Source organism: Sinocyclocheilus grahami, unplaced genomic scaffold (assembly GCF_001515645.1).
Source record: "Sinocyclocheilus grahami isolate Dianchi unplaced genomic scaffold, SAMN03320097.WGS_v1.1 scaffold36.1, whole genome shotgun sequence".
In the NCBI taxonomy this organism is placed as follows: Eukaryota; Metazoa; Chordata; class Actinopteri; order Cypriniformes; family Cyprinidae; genus Sinocyclocheilus; species Sinocyclocheilus grahami.
In genome coordinates, this window is record NW_015505215.1 from 3,739,144 (window position 1) to 3,766,259 (window position 27,116).

General features: G+C 39.1%; 1 protein-coding gene across 2 annotated transcripts; it reads left to right on the forward strand.

Moving 5' to 3' along the window:
- fasn (fatty acid synthase) lies at positions 1 to 26,603 on the forward strand. 2 transcript variants are annotated; one of them, XM_016267206.1, is made up of 43 exons: positions 1 to 307; positions 2,716 to 2,856; positions 4,647 to 4,796; positions 5,150 to 5,302; positions 5,812 to 5,985; positions 6,292 to 6,492; positions 7,110 to 7,232; positions 7,650 to 7,765; positions 8,209 to 8,343; positions 8,436 to 8,898; positions 9,816 to 10,003; positions 10,433 to 10,622; positions 10,799 to 10,893; positions 11,475 to 11,609; positions 11,705 to 11,908; positions 12,080 to 12,195; positions 12,291 to 12,466; positions 12,547 to 12,738; positions 12,895 to 12,975; positions 13,114 to 13,299; positions 14,156 to 14,335; positions 14,417 to 14,620; positions 15,132 to 15,445; positions 15,531 to 15,917; positions 16,093 to 16,263; positions 16,685 to 16,800; positions 16,940 to 17,094; positions 17,588 to 17,791; positions 17,889 to 18,039; positions 18,124 to 18,302; positions 18,906 to 19,025; positions 19,134 to 19,256; positions 19,352 to 19,575; positions 19,678 to 19,879; positions 20,454 to 20,605; positions 20,681 to 20,772; positions 20,867 to 21,264; positions 21,354 to 21,542; positions 21,766 to 21,993; positions 22,362 to 22,573; positions 22,661 to 22,759; positions 22,920 to 23,171; positions 24,994 to 26,603. In XM_016267206.1, the coding sequence occupies exons 3-43, from the start codon at positions 4,670 to 4,672 to the stop codon at positions 25,129 to 25,131; spliced, it is 7,545 nt and encodes a 2,514-aa protein (XP_016122692.1). In that variant the 5' UTR covers positions 1 to 307; positions 2,716 to 2,856; positions 4,647 to 4,669; the 3' UTR covers positions 25,132 to 26,603. The 2 variants fall into 2 exon arrangements, with proteins under 2 accessions (XP_016122692.1, XP_016122691.1); XM_016267205.1 differs by lacking the exon at positions 2,716 to 2,856.
- Positions 26,604 to 27,116: the final 513 nt, after the last annotated feature.

Here is a 27,116-nt window from a genome sequence, read left to right on the forward strand (position 1 = left end):
AGCGGCGGTAGGAAATCAGCCCATCACTGGCTGCGTCTACAGCCCAGCCTCCTCTCTCATTGGACTGCACCTCACAGCCAAACTGTCAGCCCATGTGGCGTGGCCACCGAGGATGTCAGACATTTAAATGAAACAGACACAGGGACTCAGAAGGGCGAGAGTAATATCTAGGGCTTGGCCAAAGGGGGGGATCACGAAACTCTCCATTCTGTACCGGTAGCCGACAAAAGATTACGAGGAATAAAGAAGTCGACTCTATCCCAAAGGCTCTGCGAGAAACACGGCGTTAAACTGTACCCACATCCAGGTAAGCGTGCATGTTATTAATCGTGTCAGTTCTGGATCTGTAGTTTAACCAGATGCAGACTGGCGTAGTAAAGGTGGAATTTCAGGCATATGACATCGAGACAGTTTTCTGTAACACGCAGGAGGGGAAAAATAATATCACAAACGAAACGAATTCTTCTTGTGAGTCAGGTCTTTTCAGTGAATCACGGTTACGAATCTTAGCGGAATCACCGACTCTTTGAACCGAGAGTCAAAAGCATTCAGAGTGACTCGAGGATATCATTGATGATGAGGGAAACTCTGCATATAGCATTTTATTAACCCAAGATATGTAAATGAATTTAGTTTGTAATGTGGTGCATGGGATAAGGATGTTGGGGCCGCGTGATGAAGTAATTACGTCATGACGTAAAAGAATCACAGAATCGCTTTTTTTCTTCAGGCATATGACATCGAGACAGTTTTCTGTAACACGCAGGAGGGAAAAAATAATATCACAAACGAAACGAATTCTTCTTGTGAGTCAGGTCTTTTCAGTGAATCACGGTTACGAATCTTAGCGGAATCACCGACTCTTTGAACCGAGAGTCAAAAGCATTCAGAGTGACTCGAGGATATCATTGATGATGAGGGAAACTCTGCATATAGAATTTTATTAACCCAAGATATGTAAATGAATTTAGTTTGTAATGTGGTGCATGGGATAAGGATGTTGGGGCCGCGTGATGAAGTAATTACGTCATGACGTAAAAGAATCACAGAATCGCTTTTTTTTCCCCAAACCTGTTCAAAAGAACCGATTCGCCAAACGAGTCGAACTTCCCATCACTACTTTATTTCAACCGAAGAATACTGCACACTTCTGAATAAACCTAACCAGCACTCTTGAGCTGATGTGAGTAAGCGACGCGTTTAGTTGGCGATGACTGCATCTCGCGCCATTTCTGTGTGATTAAGTTACACTACGATGCATTTTTGCCTAAGAGAAATAGCTTTGAATCTTTCTGTCTATACACAGAAAAGAAAGCGAATATATATATATATTAAACCTAACAAGAATGTAATATGTTGAGATGTGGAAAAGTATCAGGGCAGAATTGTAGAGTCAATGCGGAATTTGTCACTCTGTGTAACCTCCTTGAGGTTTGTTATGCAACCGGTCGATATCACTGAGAGCAAATTAGAGATGCTTTTAGGGCCGTTTATGTCAGCCTATCCATAGGACTAACTAACTAATTTTCAGGGGAAGTTGCTAAAGGACGGTTGATTTGGTGCTAAATGATGTTGTGACGTCATTACGTAATCACAACGCAAAATTGTCAGCAAAAACATATATTTTATATACAGTATGTTAATTCAGATTTGTTCGTAGCAATATAAATGCATAATATAATATTAAAATATAAAGAACTATTTTTAAATACATTGAATTATCGAAAACATACACATTTTTGAACGATTACAATTCATTTTTTTTATTATTAGCTAGTAAACAAGTAAAAGTACACATTCTGAACAATTATACTTTAAGGCAGTGTATTAGTAGTTAGTGTGCTACACTCTAAGAAGAGTCTGTAAAAAATAGTGCACAATCTGCTGTTAATATGAAGGAATTTTCTGTATTGATTTTTCCACAGGTTTTTGTTTACTTGCATTTTTAATTATGCATTGTATTTTGTGTTTTCGGGCTACAGGGTTACAACGGATAAGGGATAATGTCCTGGAAAGTTACTAGCACCTTTTCCATTTTTCTACATATTTTTCTTAGTGTACTAACTCATCAACAATCACAGGTACAAGCTACTAACAAAGTGTCTCATAAATGCACAATAACAGTAGTCAATTATTAAATTATTATTACTATTAAATTAAACTATTGCAAATAGCAGCTAACTTAATTCCTGTGATGTGTGTACTGCTAGGCATCTTTGGTTTCCTTTTTTTGTGAAATTTAAATGGTAAATTGTGCCTTTTTATCGTTTGAGTTACTCACCAAAAGTTGCCAAATAAATTTTAAAAATAGCTAAATTTGTTGCTAGGTGCTTTTGGAAGAAAAAGTTGCTAGGGTAGTCTGAAAAGTTGCTAAATTTAGCAACAAAATTGCTAATTTGGCAACACTGGTAGGACTATCCTATAGTCTAGTTTCTATTAAAGTGTACATCATCATTGGCTTGTCAGGGTTGCAGCCTAGTCATCTATTATTTATATATATATATATATATATAAATTCTCATTAACCGTCATGTTCAGCATACTGTATTGTATTCATATATGGGCTCCCAATGATATGTGTGTATGTGTTTTACACAGGTGGAAAAAAACACATTACATATCTTCTCTCTTATTAACTTGGAATGCAGAAATTATCTTCATTAATCTATCAAAGAATTTTTGCGAATTCATTATATTTATTTATGGTCTAAGCAGCAAGAGTGTGGCTGATGTTTAAAGGACTTTACGACTGTAATACAGTCATCAGCTAATGACAGCACTGCACCATGGGAGAGGTTGTTAATCGGAGCGGTCCGCTACATCACTAACTCAACTGCTGCTTCGGATCTGGGTCAGGTAGATTACTGTCCATTCGGAAATCCGTTTATTTTTTCAATCTGCTTCTGCCAAGCGTGAAGTTGTTATATTTGTAGTTAAATGTTAAGCAATCAGAATGGCAATTTACTTCTAGTACTACTGTAATCCTAACCAGGATGGTGTAGTCTGGCTCACACTAAAACCTATATAGCTGTTTTGTGGTACCAGTAGTTCTATCTACTGTATAGCTGCTTCATTATGTTGTGTTCTGTTCATTGACTGCTTTTTGACATGTCTATATTGTACTGTTGCATTAAATGGTACTTTAGATGACACACACATGCAAGTTCACGTTCACAGACAAACTGGTGCATATGAGCACCTGCCCTTCCGGTTGTCACTATGGCAACAAAGAAGGCTAATTCCTCTGCTCCGACTTACCTGTCCACTTTTGCTAATTCTATTTATGTAATTGTAAAGTGTTCTTTTTCTCTAAATATAACTCTCCTTATTAAATATATATATATGTATATTGATTTTCATATACATTTCATACATTGATTGACTTAAATCTACTCTCTTAATGGCTTGTCACACTTTCACGTTATTTTAAAGGGCCTTGACGTCACTTCCTACTGTTTGATCATAAAATATTATTTTATATATATATATATATATATATATAAATCTCAATCAAATAAGAAAGTAAACCATACAATGTGCATTACATGTATGTGATATATTTGAATGAGAAAAAATTAAATGGAAAAACAAATTGAAATAAAATTCATTATTCTTTGAATTCCTGCTCTTGCTGTTCCTTGCACATTCACAACAGAAGCAGCGGTGTCTGATTTGTGAGTGAATCATATCTTTTCACTTACAAATCAACAAGAACCACTTTTTTTTTTTCTTTACAATTTTTAAAGAAAGCAAATGATAAAAATATCCTCCTCTGATGTTGTTTTATTTGGACAGTTGTAATTAAGTTTATTGATTTATGAAGCATCATTTTTGCAAAATTATCTGTCCTACGTTTATAGCTCCTGGGCACTAATATAATTTACAACTCAGTCATGCTCAGTCAAGGTTGTAGTGAATAGCTGAATAGCTGTTATGTAATGCATGTTTATTGCTTTACATGCTACTCTCGATCATATTTTTCACATAACTTACAAAAAAAGCATTACAAGTGTTAAAGAGTCGAAACAATACATTACTACTGCTGAACAGAATATCTGCATAATAATATTTTCAGAATTTTTAATCTAAATTATTCTGTACAAATTAAATTAACTTGTTCAAGTTAATGTTCTTGCTTGTTGAGGTTAATTTTTAGTTATTGTGCTTGCTTTGTAAAGATGGTAAAATATACTAGATGGATTTGCTACATTGCATGCTGTACAGTCAGATGAGTTGATTTCTCTCTTGGCATATTTAATGAAGTTTCTGTGGTCCACCAAATTAAAATGAACCCTCCTTTGTGTTTTGAGGAAAGTGGAACAGAGGGACACTTTGTACTTGTCAGCGCTTCTTGATTGCATTGAATGAACAGGAATCCCATCTATGCTGTCGCTTTGAGTGCTCTGACCCTGAAATGGGGAACAAAAGTGTCCTGCTTTCCAGGCCACGCCCCCCCCCAGTACACTCTCCCGCCTATCCCCAATTTTGCACCAACTCTGTGACACCAACTCACAGATCGCTGATTTAAAATGAATGACACACTCGCATTCACACAGTTCTTGATAATGCCTGTGCAGATCAAGCTGACAGAATCCCTCTGTTTTTACAAGATTTTGTTTACTGATTGAAATTTTTTTCTCCCTTAGAATCAAAGAAAAACTAACCAGACATGGAGGATATTGTTATAGCCGGAATTTCAGGTCGCCTTCCTGAGTCAAACAATTTGGAAGAATTTTGGCAGAACCTTTTCAATGGAGTGGACATGGTCACAGAAGATGACAGGCGGTGGAAACCAGGTATGCTAATAATATTTGAATGTCTTTTATCACTTTGAATAATTTTTATATCATTTTAAATAACTTTTAAGTAACATTTAGACTTAATTAACATGATTTTTATCATAATGCTTTCCTTAAGACCACCCTGGGGTTTGTAGTGTCTTCCATCTGCTGGTCTCCTTGCCTACCTGGCTGCTGTTCTGTGCTTTTCCTTGTCCGTCTGGCTTTGGGTCTTATGAAGGGCCTGTCTCTCTTCTCTCTGTTGGCACCAAGCTAATACTCTCATTCATGTGCTAAAGCACAAGCAGGCTTAGGGCGATGAGTAGAGTGCGCTTTTGATTCCTTTTTTCCCTCCTTTTTTAAAATTCTAGGTCTGTATGGCCTTCCCCGAAGAAATGGAAAACTAAAAGAAATCGACAGATTTGATGCAGCCTTCTTTGGTGTGCATCCCAAACAGGCCCACACCATGGACCCACAGCTGAGGCTTATGCTAGAGATATCGTACGAGGCCATCGTCGATGGAGGTTAGTCTCAGCTGCCCTCTTAGATAATAGTAAGATATTTTGTGGTAGTTAATGCCCTTGAAACATTTTGGATAAATGCATCTGCCAAATGGATAAATGTAAATGTTATTTTCAGGCATGAGCTGCTATATGGGTATATGAAATGTAGTTGATGTCTTGTGGTATTACATGCTATACTCTAAAACTATGTAAAACATTTTATTCAGTATGGATGCATTGAAGTGAGAGTAAAGACAGTTATAATGTTAAAGATTTCTCTTAAATAAATGCTTTTCTTTTTAACTTTCTAATCATCAAAGAATCCTGAAAAATGTGTATCACAGTGTCCGCAAAAATATTAAGCGCACAACTGTTTTTCACATTGATAATAAGAAGAATTGTCTCTTGAGCAATTATATTATGTTAACAGATTTTTCTTTTTTATTTCATTTTTTAAACCTAGTTTGAATTTTTTTTCTTTTCTGACTGTGAAAATAAAACCTGTTGATTTTTTTTTTTTCCCCCTTTAGGCATAAACCCGGTGTCTATGCGTGGCAGCAAGACTGGCGTCTACATTGGAGTAAGTGGCTCAGAGGCAGGAGAGGCCTTCAGTAAAGACCCAGAGGAGCTGCTGGGATACAGCATGACAGGATGCCAGCGGGCCATGTTTGCCAACCGCTTGTCTTACTACTTTGATTTCAATGGTATGCAAACATAAGTTTAATTACTGACTCGATGCTCGTGCACATTGTAGGACAGAATTGAGTTGTCAGAACCTTTGTTTTGAAAGACTGTGTCCTCATTCTTTCTGTATGGTGTGCTGTGTCGACTTAGGTGATTTGAATAAGTGACTCATTACACAGTCACGTCTTTCACTGGTGTATCTCGAGTCGTACTATCACGTTATACTGGTGCAACCAGTTGAGATGGATTATTTAAATCACTTTATGCAAGAATCGTTAATGTGATCAGCCATTAACTGTTGTATTTGATGTACAACGAACATTCAGGTCCGAGTACAGCCATTGACACAGCATGCTCATCTAGTCTGCTGGCTCTGGAGAATGCCTTCAATGCTATTCGCCATGGCCAATGTGATGCAGCTCTTGTGGGCGGAGTCAACCTGCTGCTCAAGCCCAACACCTCAGTGCAGTTCATGAAACTGGGCATGCTCAGTCCTGAAGGAACATGCAAGTCATTTGATGCCTCAGGTGAGATTACTTATATATTACTGTAACGTCTACAGCTTTTCTCAGAACGATATTAAAGGAATCTGGTTCTATGAGCATCAATCATTGCATAACAATTATAAGAGTATGACCTTCTAAGTGTTCATACTGAATAAATAGTATTTTAAGCAGCATGCTCTATGCAACAATAAAGGTTTTAAGCAGTAGTATGCTAATTGCATGGTTAATTTAGCAAGTGTTGTCCACTTACTTATATTGGAGATAATATATTTCATTTTAATTGTAGTTAAAGTTAGTTTTAGTAATTTTGTTGTATTTGTACATTTTTATATATATATATATATATATATATATATATATATATATATATATATATTATTTTATTTATTTTTATTTTAGTTATTTTATTACATCAACTTAATTAAAATAAGGAATGTTAACTAAAATAACAAAAATAGAGTTTTTTGTGGTTTTAATTTTAGTTTTAGTTAACTATAATAACCCTGAGTTGAGCACATTGCATTTTTGATATAATACCCAACGCTATGCGATTTGCTAAATACTGTACAAAAGTAGTATTCCATAAGTTGGGAAAAATTTGTGTACTGCACAAAGTTTTTTTTTGTTTTACCCTCTAGGAAATGGCTATTGTCGCTCAGAGGCTGCTGTCGCTGTACTCTTGACCAAGAAGTCAATGGCCAAGAGAATCTACGCCACCATTCTCAATACAGGCAATAACACAGACGGCTACAAAGAGCAAGGTAAACCCATCCCTCCCACCCACAAACATCAAATCTGTTTCAAATCCTCTAGCATGAGTGACATCAACTCAGTTAATACCTGCTTACTCGCTCTGGAAGCCTGGCATTACTGTGAATGCTGGCACTATATGTGACGTAGATGCTGGCCTTTCCCCCAGTGCCTCCTGCCACAATTTACACGCCAGTGTTTTTAAACATGACACTTGGCTGATCGTGAGGGCTAAAGGTATTTGAAATCTCTGGCATACATCTGATATCAGGCCCCTCTAGTTGCTGTTGTGCGTCTTGTGCTGCTACATTGAGTACAGAAGAATCCATGGTGTAGCTCACATGTGCGTTCCAGAAATACATATGTCAGAACTGCTACGTGTAAATCTGCTCATATTCTGGAATGTGGTATGTCTCCTCTTTTCTCAGGGGTGACATTCCCATCAGGTGAGATGCAGCAGCGCCTGGTCCGTTCCCTTTACCAGGAGGCCAACATATCACCTGATCAGGTGGAGTACATCGAGGCCCACGGCACCGGTACTAAGGTCAGTCACTGTGAAATGCCTACTTAAAAAAGAGATTTATTTGGAAATAATAATGGGTTTGATATGTGCCGGATTCATAATGGCCATGATTATATGCACACCATTTTCCAATTAAGGTCTGTATTCCAATAAATAAACAAGTAAATTAATATTAAATAAAATGATAATAAAATATTAAATATCAAATCATTAAAAAATACTACAATAATACAATAAAATACAAAATAATAATAAAAAAGCAAAAGGAGTCCCTTTCACACGCAAATGAGATATTTCTTAAAGGTTTGCAACCCAAAAATCAATTGGTGGAAATGGAGGAAATAAAAAAAAAAAGTTATTAAAAATTTCATTTTTTTGTTAATGTAAAACATTAAATATAACTTAAATATACATCATATTCTTGTGTATGGGAATGCAGTCATTGAGCAAAATAACTCTTACAGGTTGGGGATCCTCAGGAAGTGAATGGCATTGTGAGTGTATTCTGTCAGTCACAGAGGGATCCTCTTCTGATTGGCTCAACCAAATCCAACATGGGACACCCAGAGCCTGCCTCTGGATTGGCGGCTCTTGCCAAGGTAGATAAACTGATTTTCTTTAAAAATCTGAAAGCTGAATCCCACATCCAAAATGTGAAGTAAATCAAGTAACTCATGTTGCATGTGATCAGGTGGTTTTGTCTCTGGAACATGGCGTCTGGGCTCCCAACATCCATTTCCACGATCCAAACCCTGACATTCCTGCTCTGACAGACGGCCAGGTGCATGTGGTGTCGGAGCCCATAACTGTCCGTGGTGGCATCGTGGGCATCAACTCATTTGGCTTCGGAGGCTCAAATGTCCATGTTATCCTACGTCCACATGATAAAAAAACACTGGCTCAGTCTGCACAACCCTCAGTCCCCAGACTCCTGCAGGCCTCTGGTCGCACTGAGGAGGCGGTCACTTCCCTCCTCGACAACGCCCAGAAGCATAAGGATAACCCAAGCTACCTGTCTCTTCTGAATGATGTGTCTGGAGTTCCAACGGCAGGCATGCCGTACAGGGGCTATGCACTGATCGGAGCACAGGGAGAGCTTACAGAGGTTCAGCAAGCCCAGCCCACACCCAGACCGCTCTGGTACATTTGTTCAGGTGAGGGGGCATTTATTTTTCATGGTGAACAAATCTTATTTCCCTCAACCTTTTTGTGCTAAGAGAACTTGCTGTACCATAAAATACATACTGTAACTTATAGAAACAGAAAGGGCTTTTATTGGAACCAAGCTGAAAAACTATTTTCTGATCCTGTCATGGTGAAATAAAAACAAGAAAACTGGTTTTAGTCCTAAACACAAAAAGAACAATAAAAGTAAATTGAGGGAAGGTTTGTAAGCGGATCAAGGCATTTTTTGCTCATTTTACATGCAAAAGCATTTGTTAAAGGCACTGCAGCAAAAATGAACAGATTAAGATTTTTTTTTTAAATCAAAATTAATTACATTTTATATATATATATATGAGTATTATATATATACACTACCATTCGGGTCAGAAAGATTTTATGCTCTTAAAGGCTGCAAAAATACAGTAAAAAGATAATATTGTGAAATATTATTATAATTTACAATAACTATTTTTCTTTTAAAATGTAATTTATTCCTGTGATGGCAAAGCTGAATTTTCAGCATCATTACTCCAGTCTTCAATGTCACATGATCCTTCAGAAATCATTCTGATATGCTGATTTGGTGCACAAATAACATTTCTTCTTATTGTTTGATGTGTGCTATGTATGATTGATCTATGATGCTTAATATTTTTTATATTTTTGTGGAAACTTGTTGTTGTTGTTGTTGTTGTTGTTATTGATATTGTTATTTTTATTATTATTGTTACTGTATACAAAATATATACATTTTAATTTTTTATTAAATAAATAATACAGGAAAATAACTGATATATACCTCTTGAGCGAGTCAGTGAATATAATGGAAAGTCTCTAGACATGATCACATTGGCTAGGTTTTTATTTCTGTGTCCTGTCTTTGTTTGTATCTGTCTCCTGACAGGTATGGGCACACAGTGGGCTGGAATGGGCCGTACCCTGATGCAGCTGCCAGAATTCCGGGAGTCTATCCTGCGTTCGGATGTGGCTCTAAAGCATACTGGGTTGTGTGTGTCTCGCTTGCTCATGGACGCTGATGAGAGCACTTTTGAAGATACTGTGCAAGCATTTGTTGGTCTTGCAGCCATCCAGGTCAGTCTCCCTCAGCTCTAGAGATACCATGTACAGTGCCAGTGTAACTGGAGCAGGATTGACATCAGCAGAGTTTCTCAATGAAAAAATGACCCCTGTCAACTTTGGAACTGATATACAGTAGGCCTGCCAAATGTTGCAATACAGAGGCACAATCAGTCATGATTTCAACAGTTGCTCTGTCTGTCTCATAAAGAGATCAAAAAATTACAGTTCCTTCAATATGTACCTAACCTGCATGTTCAAACCTGTGTGACTTTCTGCTCAAACAAACCGCTTTTTCCTGTGGAACTGGCACGCTTGCATATTCAAACTTGTCACATCACAATCAGTTTTGAGACAAAATAACTAATAATTTTTGATAGTAGATAGGTTTGATATGAATGATATTTCCATGGTTGGCTGTCTTTCACCACCTCAATTTTCCAGGTCGCCCAGATTGACATGTTGCAGAAGATGGGTCTTCAGCCTGATGGGATCATGGGCCACTCTGTGGGAGAGCTAGCGTGTGGTTATGCCGACAGCTCCCTGAGCCACAGTGAGACCATTCTAGCTGCTTACTGGAGAGGACGCTGTATTAAAGAGGCCAGCCTGCCCCCGGGGGGCATGGCTGCAGTGGGTTAGTGTAACAGCAGATGCCTTCACTGGCTTTACTTCATTAATCGGACGTAAAGTGCAAAGCCTCTCACCATGGGGCATTTGCCTAGTCTTTTGTTCAGCAATGTGTGCTATAAATTTTTTAGCAAGCTTTCCTCTGGTTCCTTTTACCAACCCTCCCATCGTCTTCCCTCTCAGGCTTAACGTGGGAAGAATGCAAAGCTCAATGTCCACAGGGTGTCGTTCCTGCTTGTCACAATTCTGAGGACACAGTGACCATCTCAGGCCCTCAGGTATATATACATGCTAAGAAATAAATTCACCTTAATTTCAGTATTTAAAAAAACTACAATAAAAACAAAAGTATTTGTGTGTGTGTGTGTATATATATATATATATATATATATATATATATATATATGTATGTGTGTGTGTGTGTGTGTGTTTTTGAAATAAGTCTCCTATGCTCATTAAGGCTACATTTATTTAATTAAAAATACAGTACAAAGAGTAATATTGTGAAATAATATTATTAGTTAATTAAAAATAACTGTTTTTTTTATTTTATTTGAATGTATTTTAAAATGTACTTTTTTCCCGATGATGGCAAAGTTAAATTTTCAGCATTAACTTATGATGCAAAGCTGAATTTTCGGCAGCCGTTACTCCAGTCTTCAGTGTCACATGATCCTTCAGAAATCACTCTAATATGCTGATTTGGTTGCTGCCAAATATTTTGTGGAAATTACTTTTTTGTTTTAAATGAATTAGTTGCATTTTTTTAATTCAGTTATTGAAAATGTATAGAATTTTTGAAACACATAAAATGAAAGCATGCATACTAGTACCTAACAGTAAGTGTTTGGTTATGCAGGACTCTGTCAGCAAGTTTGTTGCCCAGCTGAAAGAGAGCGGTGTGTTTGCCAAAGAAGTGCGCAGTGCTGGTGTGGCTTTCCACTCCTATTACATGGCCTCTATTGCTCCAGCCCTTCTGGCTGCACTGCAGAAGGTGAGTTGGTGAGGCATTGCAGTGTCACAGTGCCCTCTGGTGGCCATTAGCACCTCAAAACCTCAGACACTGACTTCCTGTACATGTTCTTGTAGGTAATAAAGAACCCAAGGCCTCGCTCAACACGTTGGATCAGCACGTCCATCCGGCAGACAGACTGGGAGAGCCCACTGGCACTCTACTCATCTGCAGAGTACCATGTCAATAACTTGGTCAGTCCTGTCCTCTTTCAGGAGGGACTGAGATTTGTGCCAGATAATGCTGTGGTAGTAGAAATTGCCCCACATGCTTTGCTGCAGGTAACGGAATTATTATAATAATTTTTTTCATTATTAATTTGAACTATTTTGTTTAAATTATTTTGCATCACATAAATCAATTTATCAAAGACTAAACCCCTTATATACATGTCTTGAAGATTCACATGTAGATCCATTTCTATTATTAATGTACCCTTGTTTCATCTTCAGGCCATCCTAAAACGGAGCTTAAAACCTACCTGCTCCATCCTTCCCTTAATGAAAAGAGGACATGCCAACAATCTGGAGTTCTTCCTCTCTCATGTGGGCAAGATCTACATGAATGGGTTGGTTTTTATACTCTTCTCTTCCTAGCTGTTTTGACCTGAAATTGTCAGCATTTGCAATGTTAAATGATTGATGCACACTCTTGCATTTGCAGAAATAACGTGGACAGTAATAAATTGTATCCAGCTGTTGAATACCCTGTTCCGACTGGGACCCCTCTCATCTCCCCTCACATTCAGTGGGATCATTCCCAGGTCTGGGATGTGCCCAAGGTGGAGGACTTCCCTGCTGGCTCAGGGGGATCCACCTCAGCCATTGTGTACAATATTGGTGGGTAGCTGTGAAGTTGAAATGAGTGTTTGTCTCATCTTTGCTGTCTTGTCATGCTTAATTTTGAATGTTTTGTGCAGATATGAATCCAGAGTCTCCTGATTACTACATGATTGGTCATTGCATTGATGGTCGGGTGCTGTACCCGGCCACAGGATACCTGGTTCTGGCATGGAGGACTCTGATGAGATCGCTTGGTGCAGTCATAGAGCACACACCTGTTACATTTGAAGACGTCACCATCCATAGAGCCACCATCCTACCCAAGACAGGTAAAAGATTTGTTTTCTTTGTACTGTAAGACTGGAATTCTTCAGTATTTTCTAGCAGTTGTCACATTATATCTCATAGTGATGACTCTTGTAATTGCAAACTTCTAGTCGATGTGGCTTAGTGCTAACCAAATTGTCTTGCGCACTGCATCACAGGGTCTGTCCAACTTGAGGTGCGACTCATGCCCGCCACTAACCATTTTGAGGTGTCGGAGAATGGAAATCTGGCAGTCAGTGGTGAGTTTCCAGTCATCATGAGACATCATTCACAACTGCTTCCACTATGACATTTTTGAGTAAAACAGGATATTTGTAAATTGAAAAATGTTGTATTTAAGACTCATGATCACACTCTGATATCCTTGGTGGTCTCAGGTAAGGTGAGTGTCTTGGAGGATGCTGGACTTGATGCTTTCCATGCTGAGCTGAATAAACCAATGGCTGTAGACAAGGAAGACTCCAAACTGCTTTTGAAAGCCGGGGACATCTACAAAGAGCTGCGTCTGCGTGGATATGACTACGGCAAGACTTTCCAGGGGATCCTGGAGTCTAACAATACTGGTAATTCCCATCAAATGCATCTTAATTATGCTGCTAAAAAGAACATTATTTTGTGTATTTGGTGTAATGAAATGTTTATGCGGTTTAAGGTTAAAAAAACATTATTTTCCACATACTGTACATTATTGTTTCTCCTCTATGCCCCGCCTTTCTGAAATGCGTTGATTTTTACAAAGCTCATCGGTCTGAAAAAGCGAGTTGTGCTCTGATTGGCCTGCTATCCAGTGCGTTGTGATTGGCTGAATTCTTCAAGCGTGTGATGGAAATGTTACACCCTTTACCATATTGTGATTGCCTGCGGCAACCACATGTGACGACTCCGCTTCGTCCACGGTGAAAGCCGATCTGGCGATCGACAGTGCGAAGTTGAAGTATTTCCTCAGCGACCAGCACGGATCAGCTCCAGGCATGACGAAGCGATATAGTCCTCTTTTGGAAGTCCAAACAAAGTAGTTTCGCTTTCACAACGATGCACACAGCGCCTTCACGACATGGGGGCGATGGCAACAATACTACAGCGAGAATAAAAGTTACGCCTTTCTTTGCGTGAACATTTGGGCGGCGTTATGCAAATCTTCCCAGATAGTGACGTAGGTAGATAGGTGTGGCTGACTCTTAACTTTTATAAAGAATATCTATTTGGATTTGAGACTGTAGTCTTTGCAACTTTACAGATCTTCTTTATGCACCAAGAGCTTGTAACACTCCAAAGAGAATGCATATTGCATAAGAGAAAGAGCATCATATGACCCCTTTAAACTTATATTGTGGAGATAATATTGGCTAAAACATAGATTGTTGTGGTCAAAAACATGATTTCTCCAATCCTGAGCTCTTTGTATTCTGGTTCTTCCAGGTGACTATGGAAAGCTTCACTGGACAGGTAACTGGGTGACGTTTCTAGACACCATGCTGCAAATGATCGTAGTGGGGCTGCCTGGACGCAGCTTGAGACTGCCCACTCGCATACGCTCTGTGTATGTGGACCCCAAACTTCATGAGGAGAGGGTAAACGAGTATGCAGATGGCCAGAAAGGTATTAGACACCAACTAGCTGAAGTCTGATGTAACCTGATTTAATTTGAAAATTATCTGACGAAAAATGTCTTCTCCTCAGCTGTGGACATTCATGTCAACCATTGCCTTGACAACATAACAGCTGGAGGAGTTCAGATCTGTGGGCTTCACACCACCGTAGCACCCCGTCGCCAGCAGCAGCAGACTCCGCCCACTTTGGAGGAGTTTGTCTTTGTTCCCTATGTGGACTCCGATTGCCTGAGAACCAATGAAAAACTTGGAGACCAACTGAGACATTGCAAAGGCATGTTCTGACTTTTACATCATTGAGAACTGCAGCATTAGGTTTTTTATATATATATATATATATATATATATTTTTTTTTTAAAGAAGTCTCATGCACACCAAGGCTTCATTTATTTAATCAGTAAAATTGTGAAATATTACAATTTAAAATAACTGTTTTCTTTTTGAATATATTGTGGAATGTAATTTATTCTTATGATGCAAAGCTGAATTTTCGGCAGCCGTTACTCCAGTCTTCAGTGTCACATGATCCTTCAGAAATCATTCCAATATGCTGATTTGATGTGCTAGAAACATTTCTTATTATTATCATTGTTGAAAACAGTTATTGATACCTTTTTTTTCATGAATGTTACGAAAAAATTTGATACTATGAATTTTATATTCATAGTATTATTAAAATTAGATGGACCTAAAATTATTTAATTTGTCCCCAGTTTAAATTTTTGGGGGTATTTTCCTATATTTCGGTGGCACTGTACTTACTTTCCCCATGTTTTATGTGCAGGTCTAGTACAGCGTCTGCAGAGGAAGCTGGCCAATCAGGGAGTGAAGATCTCCATTCCTGGGTTAGAAGGTGCGACCGAGGGCCAGCTGATTGGAGCGGAGGCGGAGAAAGGCCTGTTGCGGCTGCTCTCTGTGCTGTGCGGACTGGAGCTGAACGGAAACCTGCGCTCTGAGCTGGAACAGACGGTGCAGAAGGAGAGAGACTGTCTGTTGCAGGACCCTCTGCTCAATGGCCTGCTGGACTCCCAGGCGCTACGTCACTGCTTGGACACGGCCCTTGAGAACAGCACTCCTGGAAAACTCAAAGTTGTGGAGGTATGGTGAATGGATTACTGAGGATGAAAATAGGCAGGGGTGGATGACACGTTTGAAATTTTCAACATGTATTCTTCTCCTTCAGGCTCTAGCCGCAGACGGTCGTGTGTTTTCTCGAACTGTTGGTCTCCTCAATATCCAACCGATGTTGCATCTCGACTACACTGTTTCAGACGTCTCCATTGACCAGCTTTCTGCACACCAGAGCTCCCTGGAGGAGCAGGGCATCTCATCTGCTCAGTGGGACCCTCTTCAGGGCCCAGCAGTGGGTGGTCTGGATGGGGCTGACCTGGTTGTGTGTAACTGTGCGACAGGGCACACAGCCAACCCTGCACTTCTGATAGAGAACCTGACTTCAGCGGCGAGAGAAGGCGGTTTTGTTTTGATCCACACCCTACTGAGAGGAGACACTCTGGGTGAGACGGTAGCCTTCCTCACATCTCAAAACAACCAGGAGGGTTTGTTGACACAGGTGTGTGCTTAATAAAGTGCTAAATCTGTCAGATCCACAACATAAATGAAAGTGACATTTGAATTACAATGTTGTATTTAAATAAGTTGGCATTGTTCTGTCTGTTCTTTCATTTTGTTTTGTCTGGCCCATTGCAAAGTTCTTGGGTTCTAAACAGAATTGTTTTTTGTATCAGACTGAATGGGAGGAGCTCCTCCAAAAGGCCTCTTTAAATGTGGTCATGCTGAGAAAGTCTTACTACGGCTCTGCCCTCTTCCTCTGCCACCGGCGCCCACAGTCCCCTCAGGATCAACCTATCCTTATTTTTGTGGACCCTGCTGACTACAAATGGGTGGAGACTCTAAAGGTCAGCATGAAATGTAACTTGTTCTTCTGGTGAAAATGACAGCCTTCTCTCTGGTGATGTATGCAAAACTTCTCCAATCGTTTAAACCCTGCCCCCTCCACTATTGACCACAAGCTTGCATTCATTTTGAGTACAACCACCTACATCTCAGTTAACAACCTATAGATTTGCTCAAGTCCCCACCCTTCTTTTTTTTTTTCTTTTCCGATAATCTGTTACACTCGGATGTACATCACAATACATAAAAATATAAGTCACTAATTCAGCTTCATCACGACTTTAATCATACAAACTCATTAATGGTGTTGCCGAGGCCACTAATGACACTTGGCAATCCTGTAGCAACATGCTAAAATCAAACCGCAGACTCGTTAAACAAATCCTAATACATAACCCTTTCTGTCTTCTTTTTTCTTGTTAGAGTTCTTTAGCTGAGTCATCTGATATCCCAGTCTGGCTCATTGCCACTAAGGGTCATAATGGAGTGGTGGGAATGGTGAACTGCCTCAGACAGGAGCCCGGAGGCAACCGTATACGGTCCGTCCACTTCCTGTGCAATTAGCGTTCCACATATGCTACTGTACTATTATGTCATATTTTTGATGTTACAGTTATGCAATTGTATAGATATAAATGTGGTATTCATGTACATGGTCTTTTTTCTCCTTCCCAATAGGTGTGCATTTGTTTCTAATCTAAGTAAAGGCGCTGAAGTCCCCTCCCTTGTTCCTACCCAAAAGGAGATGAAGGCATTACTAAAGAAGGATCTGGTCATGAACGTGTACCGTGATGGACAGTGGGGTGTTTTTAGACACCAGTTGTTAACACAAGGTGAAATAGGAGGTCATATAAGACTTTCAGTGATAAAGGATTGATTATTATTTCATCATAATAATAATTGTTTTTATTAAATTGAATAAATGTATTATTAGTAAATGTATTTCAGTACTTTATAGTAATTTATGTTCATATCATTTTTATTAATAATATTTGATTAATTTATATTAATCATATTTTTTTATTTAATGGTATTATTACTTCTCATTGTAAATATTACAGAATTATGAATGCATTTAATTGTAAATTGACATCAGTGACAGAAATTATGATGATTTTTGGCATTGCAAAATGTACAGCAACTAGTGGGATTGCAGACAGTGAAGCTTACATGATCCATTGGTATAGTAGTAGCATATTAGCAACAGTACAGTAACTTGGCGACAGTAACTTTGATTTAATGGTTGTCATCTTCAGATTGTAACTCTGATTGGATAGTCTTTTGAGCATGTTGTGATAATCTTCTGTTCTGTGCATTCATGTTTAGATCTTAGCGAGGAGTTGACTGAGCAGGCGTACGTGAATGTCCTGACTCGCGGTGATCTCTCATCGCTGCGATGGATTGCTTCCCCGCTGCGTCATTTTGTCCCTTCCAATCCCAACGTGCAGCTCTGCCGTGTTTACTACTCCTCCCTCAACTTCAGAGACATCATGCTGGCCACTGGCAAACTGCCTCCAGATGCCATCCCTGGTTTGTACCCAAGCCTGTTTTTGACTATAAGTGAAATCTTGCACGCTAGCTTATCCTATAAAAAGTCTTAGAGACTCTTCTCGTTTTGTCCGTGCAGGAGACATAGCACTGCAGCAGTGCATGCTGGGAATGGAGTTTTCAGGGCGAGACCCCAGTGGGCGACGTGTAATGGGTTTGCTGCCAGCTAAAGGTCTGGCCACCTGTGTGGATGCAGACAAACGCTTCCTTTGGGATGTTCCATCTAGCTGGTGAGAACCTCGGCACCTCTGAATCTGAATGAGACATCTTCCTCCAAAACTGTCAGTGCTAAGTGAAGCTGTGTTTATTTGCAGGACGCTGGAGCAGGCCGCCTCCGTTCCTGTGGTGTATGCCACCGCCTATTATTCCCTAGTGGTGCGAGGCCGTCTGAGGCCTGGTGAAAGTGTGCTGATCCATTCAGGCTCTGGAGGGGTGGGACAGGCTGCTATTGCTATTGCACTTAGTATGCGCTGCCGAGTCTTCACAACTGTGGGTAAGTGACACACTCTTTTTTTCTTTTAATGTAGCTCTTATAATTTTTGTTAACCTTTCCTTTAATGTGTAATATTGCTAAGGGCCGGACAGCAGAAATCATACATTTTCTGTTTCAACTGAAACATTTTTGAAAGGCCAAAATTATTGACTGAAACAGTGACATTTAGCCTGAAATATCAAGAGGCGACTAGACTAAAAACTTTACTTTGACTGGTTTTAGTTAATCACCTGAGAACATGACAATATGAAAAGCATAAAGACTTCAATTACCAAACTACTAAAAATTATTGGTTTTGGTTTTCGGCTAAAAGAAAACTTTATGTATTTGGTGTTTTGGTAAAAAAAATTATTTTGGTGCATCACAATTTAAAACACAGAATATTCAAAGCATAAAGAATTTACAGTTCAACCTTTTCATAATTCTTAAATAAAATTTTAATAGACTAAATTAGGTACTATTTTAGTGAGAATGAAATTGGCTAAAATGAAATATGACACTGCAGAGTATTAACTAAATTAAAATGATTTATTTGTCAAAAGAAAAAAAGCTATGACTAAAGCAACTGTGAACACTGCTGACGAGTATCTTGTTTTGATACAGGGTCTGGAGAGAAGAAGGCGTACCTGCAAGAAATATTCCCTCAGCTTACGGCTGAATCTTTTGCTAATTCTAGAGACGCCTCGTTTGAACAGCATGTAATGCTCCAAACTCAAGGCAAAGGTGAATAGAGTATATTGCTGTGACTCTGAATACACAGCAGCATTGCACCAAATATTGCTGAGGATTGAAGTATTAAACCACCAAACGTATGTATGTGTGTTTTTTCAGGAGTTGATTTGGTATTAAACTCCCTTGCTGAAGAGAAGCTGCAGGCCAGCTTGCGTTGTTTGGCCAGACATGGTCGTTTCCTGGAGATCGGCAAATATGACCTTTCCAACAACACACCACTAGGTGCGTCCCAGATGTACAGCAATTCCTGAATCAATCAACAATTATTCTCTTACTTCCATGTGTTAAATGTATTTGGCCAATTGTTCTTGATTCAGGTATGGCTCTGTTCCTAAAGAACGTGGCCTTCCACGGCATCCTACTGGATGCTTTGTTTGAGGAGGGGAACAGGGAATGGGAGGAGGTATCTGAGCTTCTGAAAAAGGGAATCGCCAGTGGAGTCGTTCAGCCATTACGTACCACTGTCTTTGAGAGGAACCAGGTGGAGGACGCCTTCCGCTACATGGCTCAGGGCAAACACATTGGCAAAGTCCTGCTGCAGGTAAGGGCTAATAATTAATTTGAATAAACCTGTCTCAAAATGTTCTTATATCACCAATTTCTTATACTTTACTAATTGCTCGACTCTCCTTTCACCTCTCAGGTACGTTCAGAGGAGACAAGCACCACTGTTCCTGCAGCCTCTCCTCTTTCTATTCCCGCAATCTGCCGTACCTTCTTCCCTGCCTCTCTCTCGTACATCATCACTGGAGGCCTGGGTGGTTTCGGGTTGGAGTTGACCCAATGGCTCACTGAGAGAGGTGCTCGTAAACTGGTGCTGACGTCACGTTCTGGCATCCGCAACGGTAAAGATGCGCTAAGTTTTGATCAGTTTTCATGTCAGTGTTGGTCAGTGTTGTTGTTAACTAAAACAAAATTAATTTAAATAAAAAAACTGAAGTAATATTTATATTTCATTTATTTCAGTTAGTTTCCTAAGCAGTAATAAGTATAAAATAAAGCTAAAATAGAAATATTAAAACATATCAAAAATGACAAAAGAACATAAATTACTAAAACAAAAACTATTAAAAATAATTTATTAATTAAAATAAAACTGAAATAAAATATAACAATTAGATAGAAAAGCTTAAACTTGAACATTTTGAAAATGTAAAACATTGCCTTTGCAATTAACTGAAATAAAATAAGTTTAAGTTGAAATACTAAAATGACTAAAACTGGAATATAAATAAATGATAATAAATAGAAATATATAAAAAATAAGAATGCAGAAGCCCATAACCCGTTACTTAAAACTTAAATTAAAATGAAAACTATAAATAAGCTAATTCAAAATATGAATAAATACGAAAATAGTATATAAATAACACTGATATTGGTCAGGGCAACACACTAAAACGTTTGTTGTCTCGACAGGTTATCAAGCCAAGCGTATTCGAGAGTGGCAGGCCATGGGCATTCAGGTTCTTGTGTCCACCAGTGATGTCAGCTCCATGGCAGGGACGGAGCGTCTCATCACTGAGGCCTTCCGCTTGGGTCCAGTTGGTGGCATCTTCCACCTTGCCATGGTAACTTTCAGTTAATTTTCCTTTGTAGACAAAGTAAGAACAAATACAAAACTGATATTTCTCTCTATCATCTAGGTCCTTAAAGATGGCATGCTGGAGAATCTGACCCCACAGCACTTCATTGACGTCAATAGACCCAAATACGGTGGAACCATCCATCTTGACAGGTAGGGAATGGTTTGATTGAATATCTTCTTTCTTCAGCCGTTCACTTGTGGCTTATGACGAATTTTGATAAATGACTCCTTTTTTTCCCCACAGTGTGACTAGGCAGAAGTGCCCAGAACTTCAGCACTTTGTGGTGTTCTCATCGGTCAGCTGTGGCCGAGGTAACGCTGGCCAGAGCAACTACGGCTTTGCCAACTCCACCATGGAGCGAGTGTGTGAGCAGCGCCGCCACGACAACCTGCCGGGCCTGGCCATCCAGTGGGGTGCCATTGGAGATGTGGGTGTTGTCTTGGAGACCATGGGTGGCAATGATGCTGTGATTGGTGGTACGTTGCCCCAACGCATGTCTTCCTGTTTGGAAGTACTGGATAGGTTCCTGTGCCAGCAGAGGCCTGTAATGTCCAGCTTTGTGTTGGCGGAGAAAGTGATGGTCGCTAAAGGAGAAGGAAGCAGACAGAGGGACCTGGTGGAGGCTGTGGCTCATATTCTGGGTAAAAGCTCAGACCTGAAATATTCAAACATCTGATAAGCTACACTTTTTCATGCTTTTCGAAGTTACAGTGTCACCTCTTCTGTTCAGGTGTGCGTGATGTGAACAGTCTGAATGCCGATGCCTCATTGGCTGATCTGGGTCTCGATTCGCTAATGGGTGTTGAGGTTAGACAGACACTGGAGAGGGACTATGACATTGTCATGGCAATGAGGGAAATCCGACAGCTAACCATTAATAAGCTACGGGAGCTTTCCAGCCAATCAGGAGGGAAAGATGGTGAGCATGTGATTCGTGTCAATGCCAATATCGATTCCCTTATGTTTTTTTCCAGAACATTTTTTGTTATTCACAGTATATTGAATAAGCTATTGGGAAGTTGCTAAAAGATAATTCTGAAAATAAATTCAGGAGGTCTAATTTCATGTTTTGTAAGAAACATTGCATTATTTGGAGAATAATGCATCAATATATTAAATCTCTCTCATTCTGTTTCTCTCAGAGTCCCGAATTGCTCCTGCAAAGCGATCTGGTGCTCAAGCTCTGCTGGAGTCAGATCTGAGCCGGATGCTGGTGAACCCAGACAGCCCCACGGTGGCCCCGCTGAACGAGGTCCAGAGTGCCGAAAGGCCCTTATTCCTCGTTCACCCCATCGAGGGCTCTATTGCTGCCTTCCACACTCTCACCAGCAAGCTTAGTGTGCCGTGCTACGGCCTGCAGTGCACCAAAGGTAAACACAAGATCAAGGATCACTTTTCACTGTTACACTTGGGTGAAGGGCAGTTTACTCGCTCAACATGACTTTTATTTTAATAAAATTTAACTTCATTTTATTTTCAGTGTGGTTAGGTGAAAATGTAAACACTTCATATATATATATTTATATATATACATTCTGAATAATTAATAATGTCTAATTTAAACATTACTATATGTGATATTACTGAAGTTTTTGCCTTTTATATGGTTTTAATCCCTTTATCAGTAATATTTGTTTAAAATTTAATTGTTTAATGATTATTATATCTTTTTTTTTTTTCTTTTTCAAATTCAGTCCCATTACATTTTTTCTGTTTTATGTGTTTTGTCCATCTGCAGCCGCTCCTCTAGACAGTATCCAGAGTCTTGCCACTTATTACGTGGAGTGCGTGAGGCAGGTGCAGCCAGAGGGGCCGTATCGCATCGCTGGTTACTCGTTCGGTGCATGTGTGGCTTTTGAGATGTGCTCACAGCTGCAGGGAGCCAAATGCCCAGTGGAATACCTCTTCCTGTTTGACGGCTCGCACTCTTACGTGGCAGCTTATACACAGGTGCCATAAAAGAGCTCAGAAAGCACAAAACAGAAAAATTTGGTATGCCAGGTTACATGGTCATCATTTTAGTTTTTTCTTTGACAGAGTTACAGAGCCAAACTGACCCCTGGAAAAGAGTCCGAGGCTGAGACTGAAGCTCTGTGTGCTTTTATCCAACAGTTCACTGGCATTGAGTACAACAAGGTACGTGAACAACTGTTACTTTGTGGTTCAGTCTTTAAAAGATTTTTGACCATTTAATTGATTTAAAATGGTCTTTTCTAAATAGACTGTATCTTAACTACAGTTCAGTTACATTAATTCAGTGCTAATGCTGTCTCTGTATCCTTAAACTTTCACATAGCTGTTGGAGACATTGTTACCTCTGTCAGACCTGGAGGCTCGTGTGAACAAGGCTGTTGATCTGATCACATCCAGCCATAAAAATGTCAGCCGAGATATGCTCCATTTTGCTGCCTCTACATTTTACCACAAACTGAAGGCAGCCGACCGCTATGTTCCAACTTCCAAGTATCACGGCAATGTCACCCTGCTGAGAGCCAAGGCCAGCAGCGAGTACGGTGATGGTTTAGGATCTGACTACAAACTGCACGAGGTAAAGATATGGACCACAGATATAATCCTCTAGTCTTAAGTGTCACATGATCCTTCAGAGATCATTCTTATATGCTGATTTGGTGCATAGGTTTTATTTTCACAGTAGATTTTTTTTTTTTTTTTCGTATTTTTGTGGGTACAGCATTTATTTGAAATACATATTTTATTTTAAACATATCATTTTTAGTAATATTACTGAATATTTTTTTTAACCTTTTATATGGTACTAGTTCTTCAAGCTATCAGGGATACTTTTTTTTCTTTCTTTTTTTTAGACAAACCTATTTTATAATTATGTGAAAATGGTTAAATCTGTGTTTTGTTTTTTTGGTAAATCAAGAACTGGATTCTACTAGGTAAATTTAATGAAAAAAAGATGCATATTTTATACATTGAAAAGTACTATTTATATTTTGAAAATACAATCATCATAAAATCTTTAACAGAACAATGATAAAACAATATTAGCTACCAGCAACAGTGTTTCCACAAACAAGAACAGATTCGGACCCTGTGAGGAAAAAAGCAAAATTTGAAGACATTTCATACTGTGATCACCTTTGTATGGAGCCCCGCACATGGCATGCAGGAAAAAAATAGTAGGCTAAATCGTGCGCACGATTGACTATTTCGTTCCCTTGATTTATAAATTGTGTGCATGATTTACTAATTCATTCCCTCAATGTACTAAAACGTGCACATGATTACAATTTCGTTCCCTCGATTTATAAATTGTGCGCACGATTTACTAAATTCATTCCCTCGATTTGCTAAATCGTGCACACGATTTATAAATCGAGAGAGCGAATTAGTAAATTGTGCACACGATTTAGCAAATCGAGGGAACGAAATGGTAATCGTGTGCACGTTTTAGTACGTCGAGGGAACGAATTAGTAAATCATGCGCATGATTTATACATTTTTCTTGCATGTCATGTGCGGGGCTCCGTACCTTTGAGACCTAGCTCTAGTCCTTCCTGTGTGCAGGAAGCATTGTTAAGGTAATTGCACAGGAAGTACTTCTGAATCTGGGAAGGAGATCATGCTGAGAGAAAGACGTTAAAGGCACAATATGTACGATTTTTTAAAATTAAAATATCTAAAAACCACTAGAACGGTGTTATATATTTTGCTGACTTGTGTACTTGCATTATCCCAAATGTTTCGAAGAATGTTTAAATCCAGAGAAATAAGCAATTTTAACTAGTGACACGGATCGCGTCTATAGTGTCATTGTGTCGCCTGCCAATGACGTCATACATCCTCGATTTCCGGTTTTGTTTTGTAGAAAACATGGAAACACCAAAGACGCTTTAATACGTTGTGCGTTTTATTAGACGGGTGACGACCATACAGAGTAGCATTATAACAGAACTTTCAAACGTATCTAACCCGCTTTACCCCACATACGCACGACCGGAAGGAGCGGAAGCGCTAAAGTGTGGCATAATAAAAGCCGTGTCACTCTCGTCTCTCATTAGCAGTTGCTTCAGCGGCCTCGTTTCGCTTCGACGTCTTTCCGCCTCACTCTGCTTCATACTACGATGTTAATAAATCTTTAATACATTAGCTCATCCATGAACATGATTTCTGCCTGAGTCCCGTCGGATTGCGTCGGCTGTGGGGATGAAGACAACAACTCCCATGATTCCACACTCAAGTCACGGAGTCATCAAACTACGCCTTTGTTTCTTTGTTTGTTTTGAATATGCGCCCTCTAGCGGTGAAAACGTACATATTGTACCTTTAAGCTCGCTGTTGTGTTTGTTGCCATATTGCATCCCTGCAGTGTTAATAATTGGATTGGGTTGTGTCTGCAGGTGTGTGATGGGAAGGTGTCAGTTCATGTGATCGAGGGAGACCATCGGACCTTCCTAGAGGGAGAGGGTGTGGAGTCCATCTCAGGCATCATCCACAGCTCACTGGCTGAACCCAGAGTCAGCACCAGAGAGGGCTGAACCTTTCTGGCAAACATCTTTTACTTCTTTTTTTCACCCTTACTCTGTTGTTTCACCTGACGAACCAAAACTGTGTCCTGGCATATTAAAGCATGCACGTTTGTGATCTCTTCGTACCTCTCACCCACATGACAGTTTTTTCCTTCTCATCTTTCTCATTCTTGACCTCTTAGTTGCTTATCACCCTTTACTTCTCACTTAAACGTTTATATTCCACGCTGGGAACAAAAGCGCATGTCTGTTTACTTGCTTTATCGTTTAAGATTCAATCAGCTATTCATTGTCTTCTATAAATCATCATACGTTGCTGTGAAAACTAAAATATCACTGATTTCTAGCATGGGTGCGTAGTTAAGTGCCATTTACCCTAAGTAGTGCCTAGATGTAGTGATCACTGACCCTGTCTAACCTGCATAAGTCTGCTAAAGGTTCTGTCAAAACTGCATTCATGTTCATACATATTTCTATATCCAACCTAATGATGCGGACTGCAAGTCAAGGCCTCGCTGTATTCGAATTCACATATTAGACATCAGGAATCTAGTTACGCACATAGCTGAGATTGTTGTTTACCAATTGTGAGTGGTTACTGATGCTTTAGCAGTACTAGTTAAAATCGCCTATGTTTACTGTAGCATTGTTTTTCTGCTCTGAATGATATTTGCTGGTTCTCTTGTTGTTGCTGAACATCCAAAATTATGCTGCAATAATTGTGCAATTGATGTGTATTTAAAAGGGAAGATATTCATGAAAAGAACATTCCTGGATGAGAGTAACCATTAAGAGATCTGGTTAATTGATTTCTTATTAATGTTTACATTGAAGTTAGGAGTTAATTATGGAATATTTGTTACTTAAAAAAATACATATTGTCTAACTATTGCACAAGCTAAAAACAAAATGCAAATATGACACTGATGTGAAATGCTTGGCAATCCAGAGTGAATCATCAAGCGGCTTCGCTGCTTAACTGTAGACCAATAACTGGAGTATTAATATTGTATTGACGTTTCTAATCCTCTTTTTGAGGACTTGTTCCAGGTGTCTCTCAGATGTATATGTTCTCCCAAAATGATCTGTAATTAATTGACTGCTTTAGTACTTAAGGCGTTAGTTGTAGTACATTTTTGTGGCTAGGTCCACATTAAACACAAACTCAGTTCATACAGTGCAAATCATTTCATAGTTTAGTCTAAATCTTGTAAGAATGAAGTGTTATTTGGTGTAGGAGTGAAATTGGGGATGAATGACTTTATCTTTCTGTCACAACAGAGGAAGGTCTCCTGTTAGAAAGTAAATCACAACACATTTCTGAGACTTAAGTGTTCAAGTCAGTGACGAATTGTGATTTCTTTCGATGTTTAGAGCTATAGTGTTTGTTTTTCTATTATTGAATTATTTTTCTTTTACTGTCATTTTTCCAGTATTTATTGTACTAGTCCAATAAAAAAAGCTATTACTAACATAACACATCTAGAGTCTACTGGTTTGTTTTTTCCCCAACCACATTGAATATTCCAGTCCTACAGATTTAATGATTATGCAACCAAGCTAAACTAAAAGCTATGATAATCCAGTTTAAACCAATGTTATCAAATGATTTTATTATAAACAAAAGTGAAATGTGTAACAAAGTATACTCGTTATCTAATTTAAAAAAAATGGCCACATCAATTTTAAAAACCATCCCCTTTGAAGACAATTGATTTCGAAGCAGCTGCCATGTGTTTAAAATTATTTTTCTTGCTTGAGAGTCCTGATGATTTGGAATCAAAAATAATATTTACACATTTACAAAAAGAAAATTAAAATCACAAACCACTAAGGGCTTAACATTCAAGCAGTGTATAAAGGCACAGTGTGAACTTGAGTGGGCGTGCATGGAGGATCAGAGCACATGACCACCTGATCTTTGACCAAAGAAAGGGAATTCTTCATGCGGTTATTTTACAATCTGTCGAATTAGTTATGCACGCAGCAAAGTA

Coding starts and splice junctions, on each gene's coding strand:
- fasn (XM_016267206.1), top strand. CDS start 4,670: ATGGAGGATATTGTTATAGCCGGAATTTCAGGTCGCCTTCCTGAGTCA. Junction 10,623..10,798: donor GGGGGGCATGGCTGCAGTGG/GTTAGTGTAACA, acceptor CTTCCCTCTCAG/GCTTAACGTGGGAAGAATGC. Junction 20,773..20,866: donor GGAACCATCCATCTTGACAG/GTAGGGAATGGT, acceptor TTTTCCCCACAG/TGTGACTAGGCAGAAGTGCC.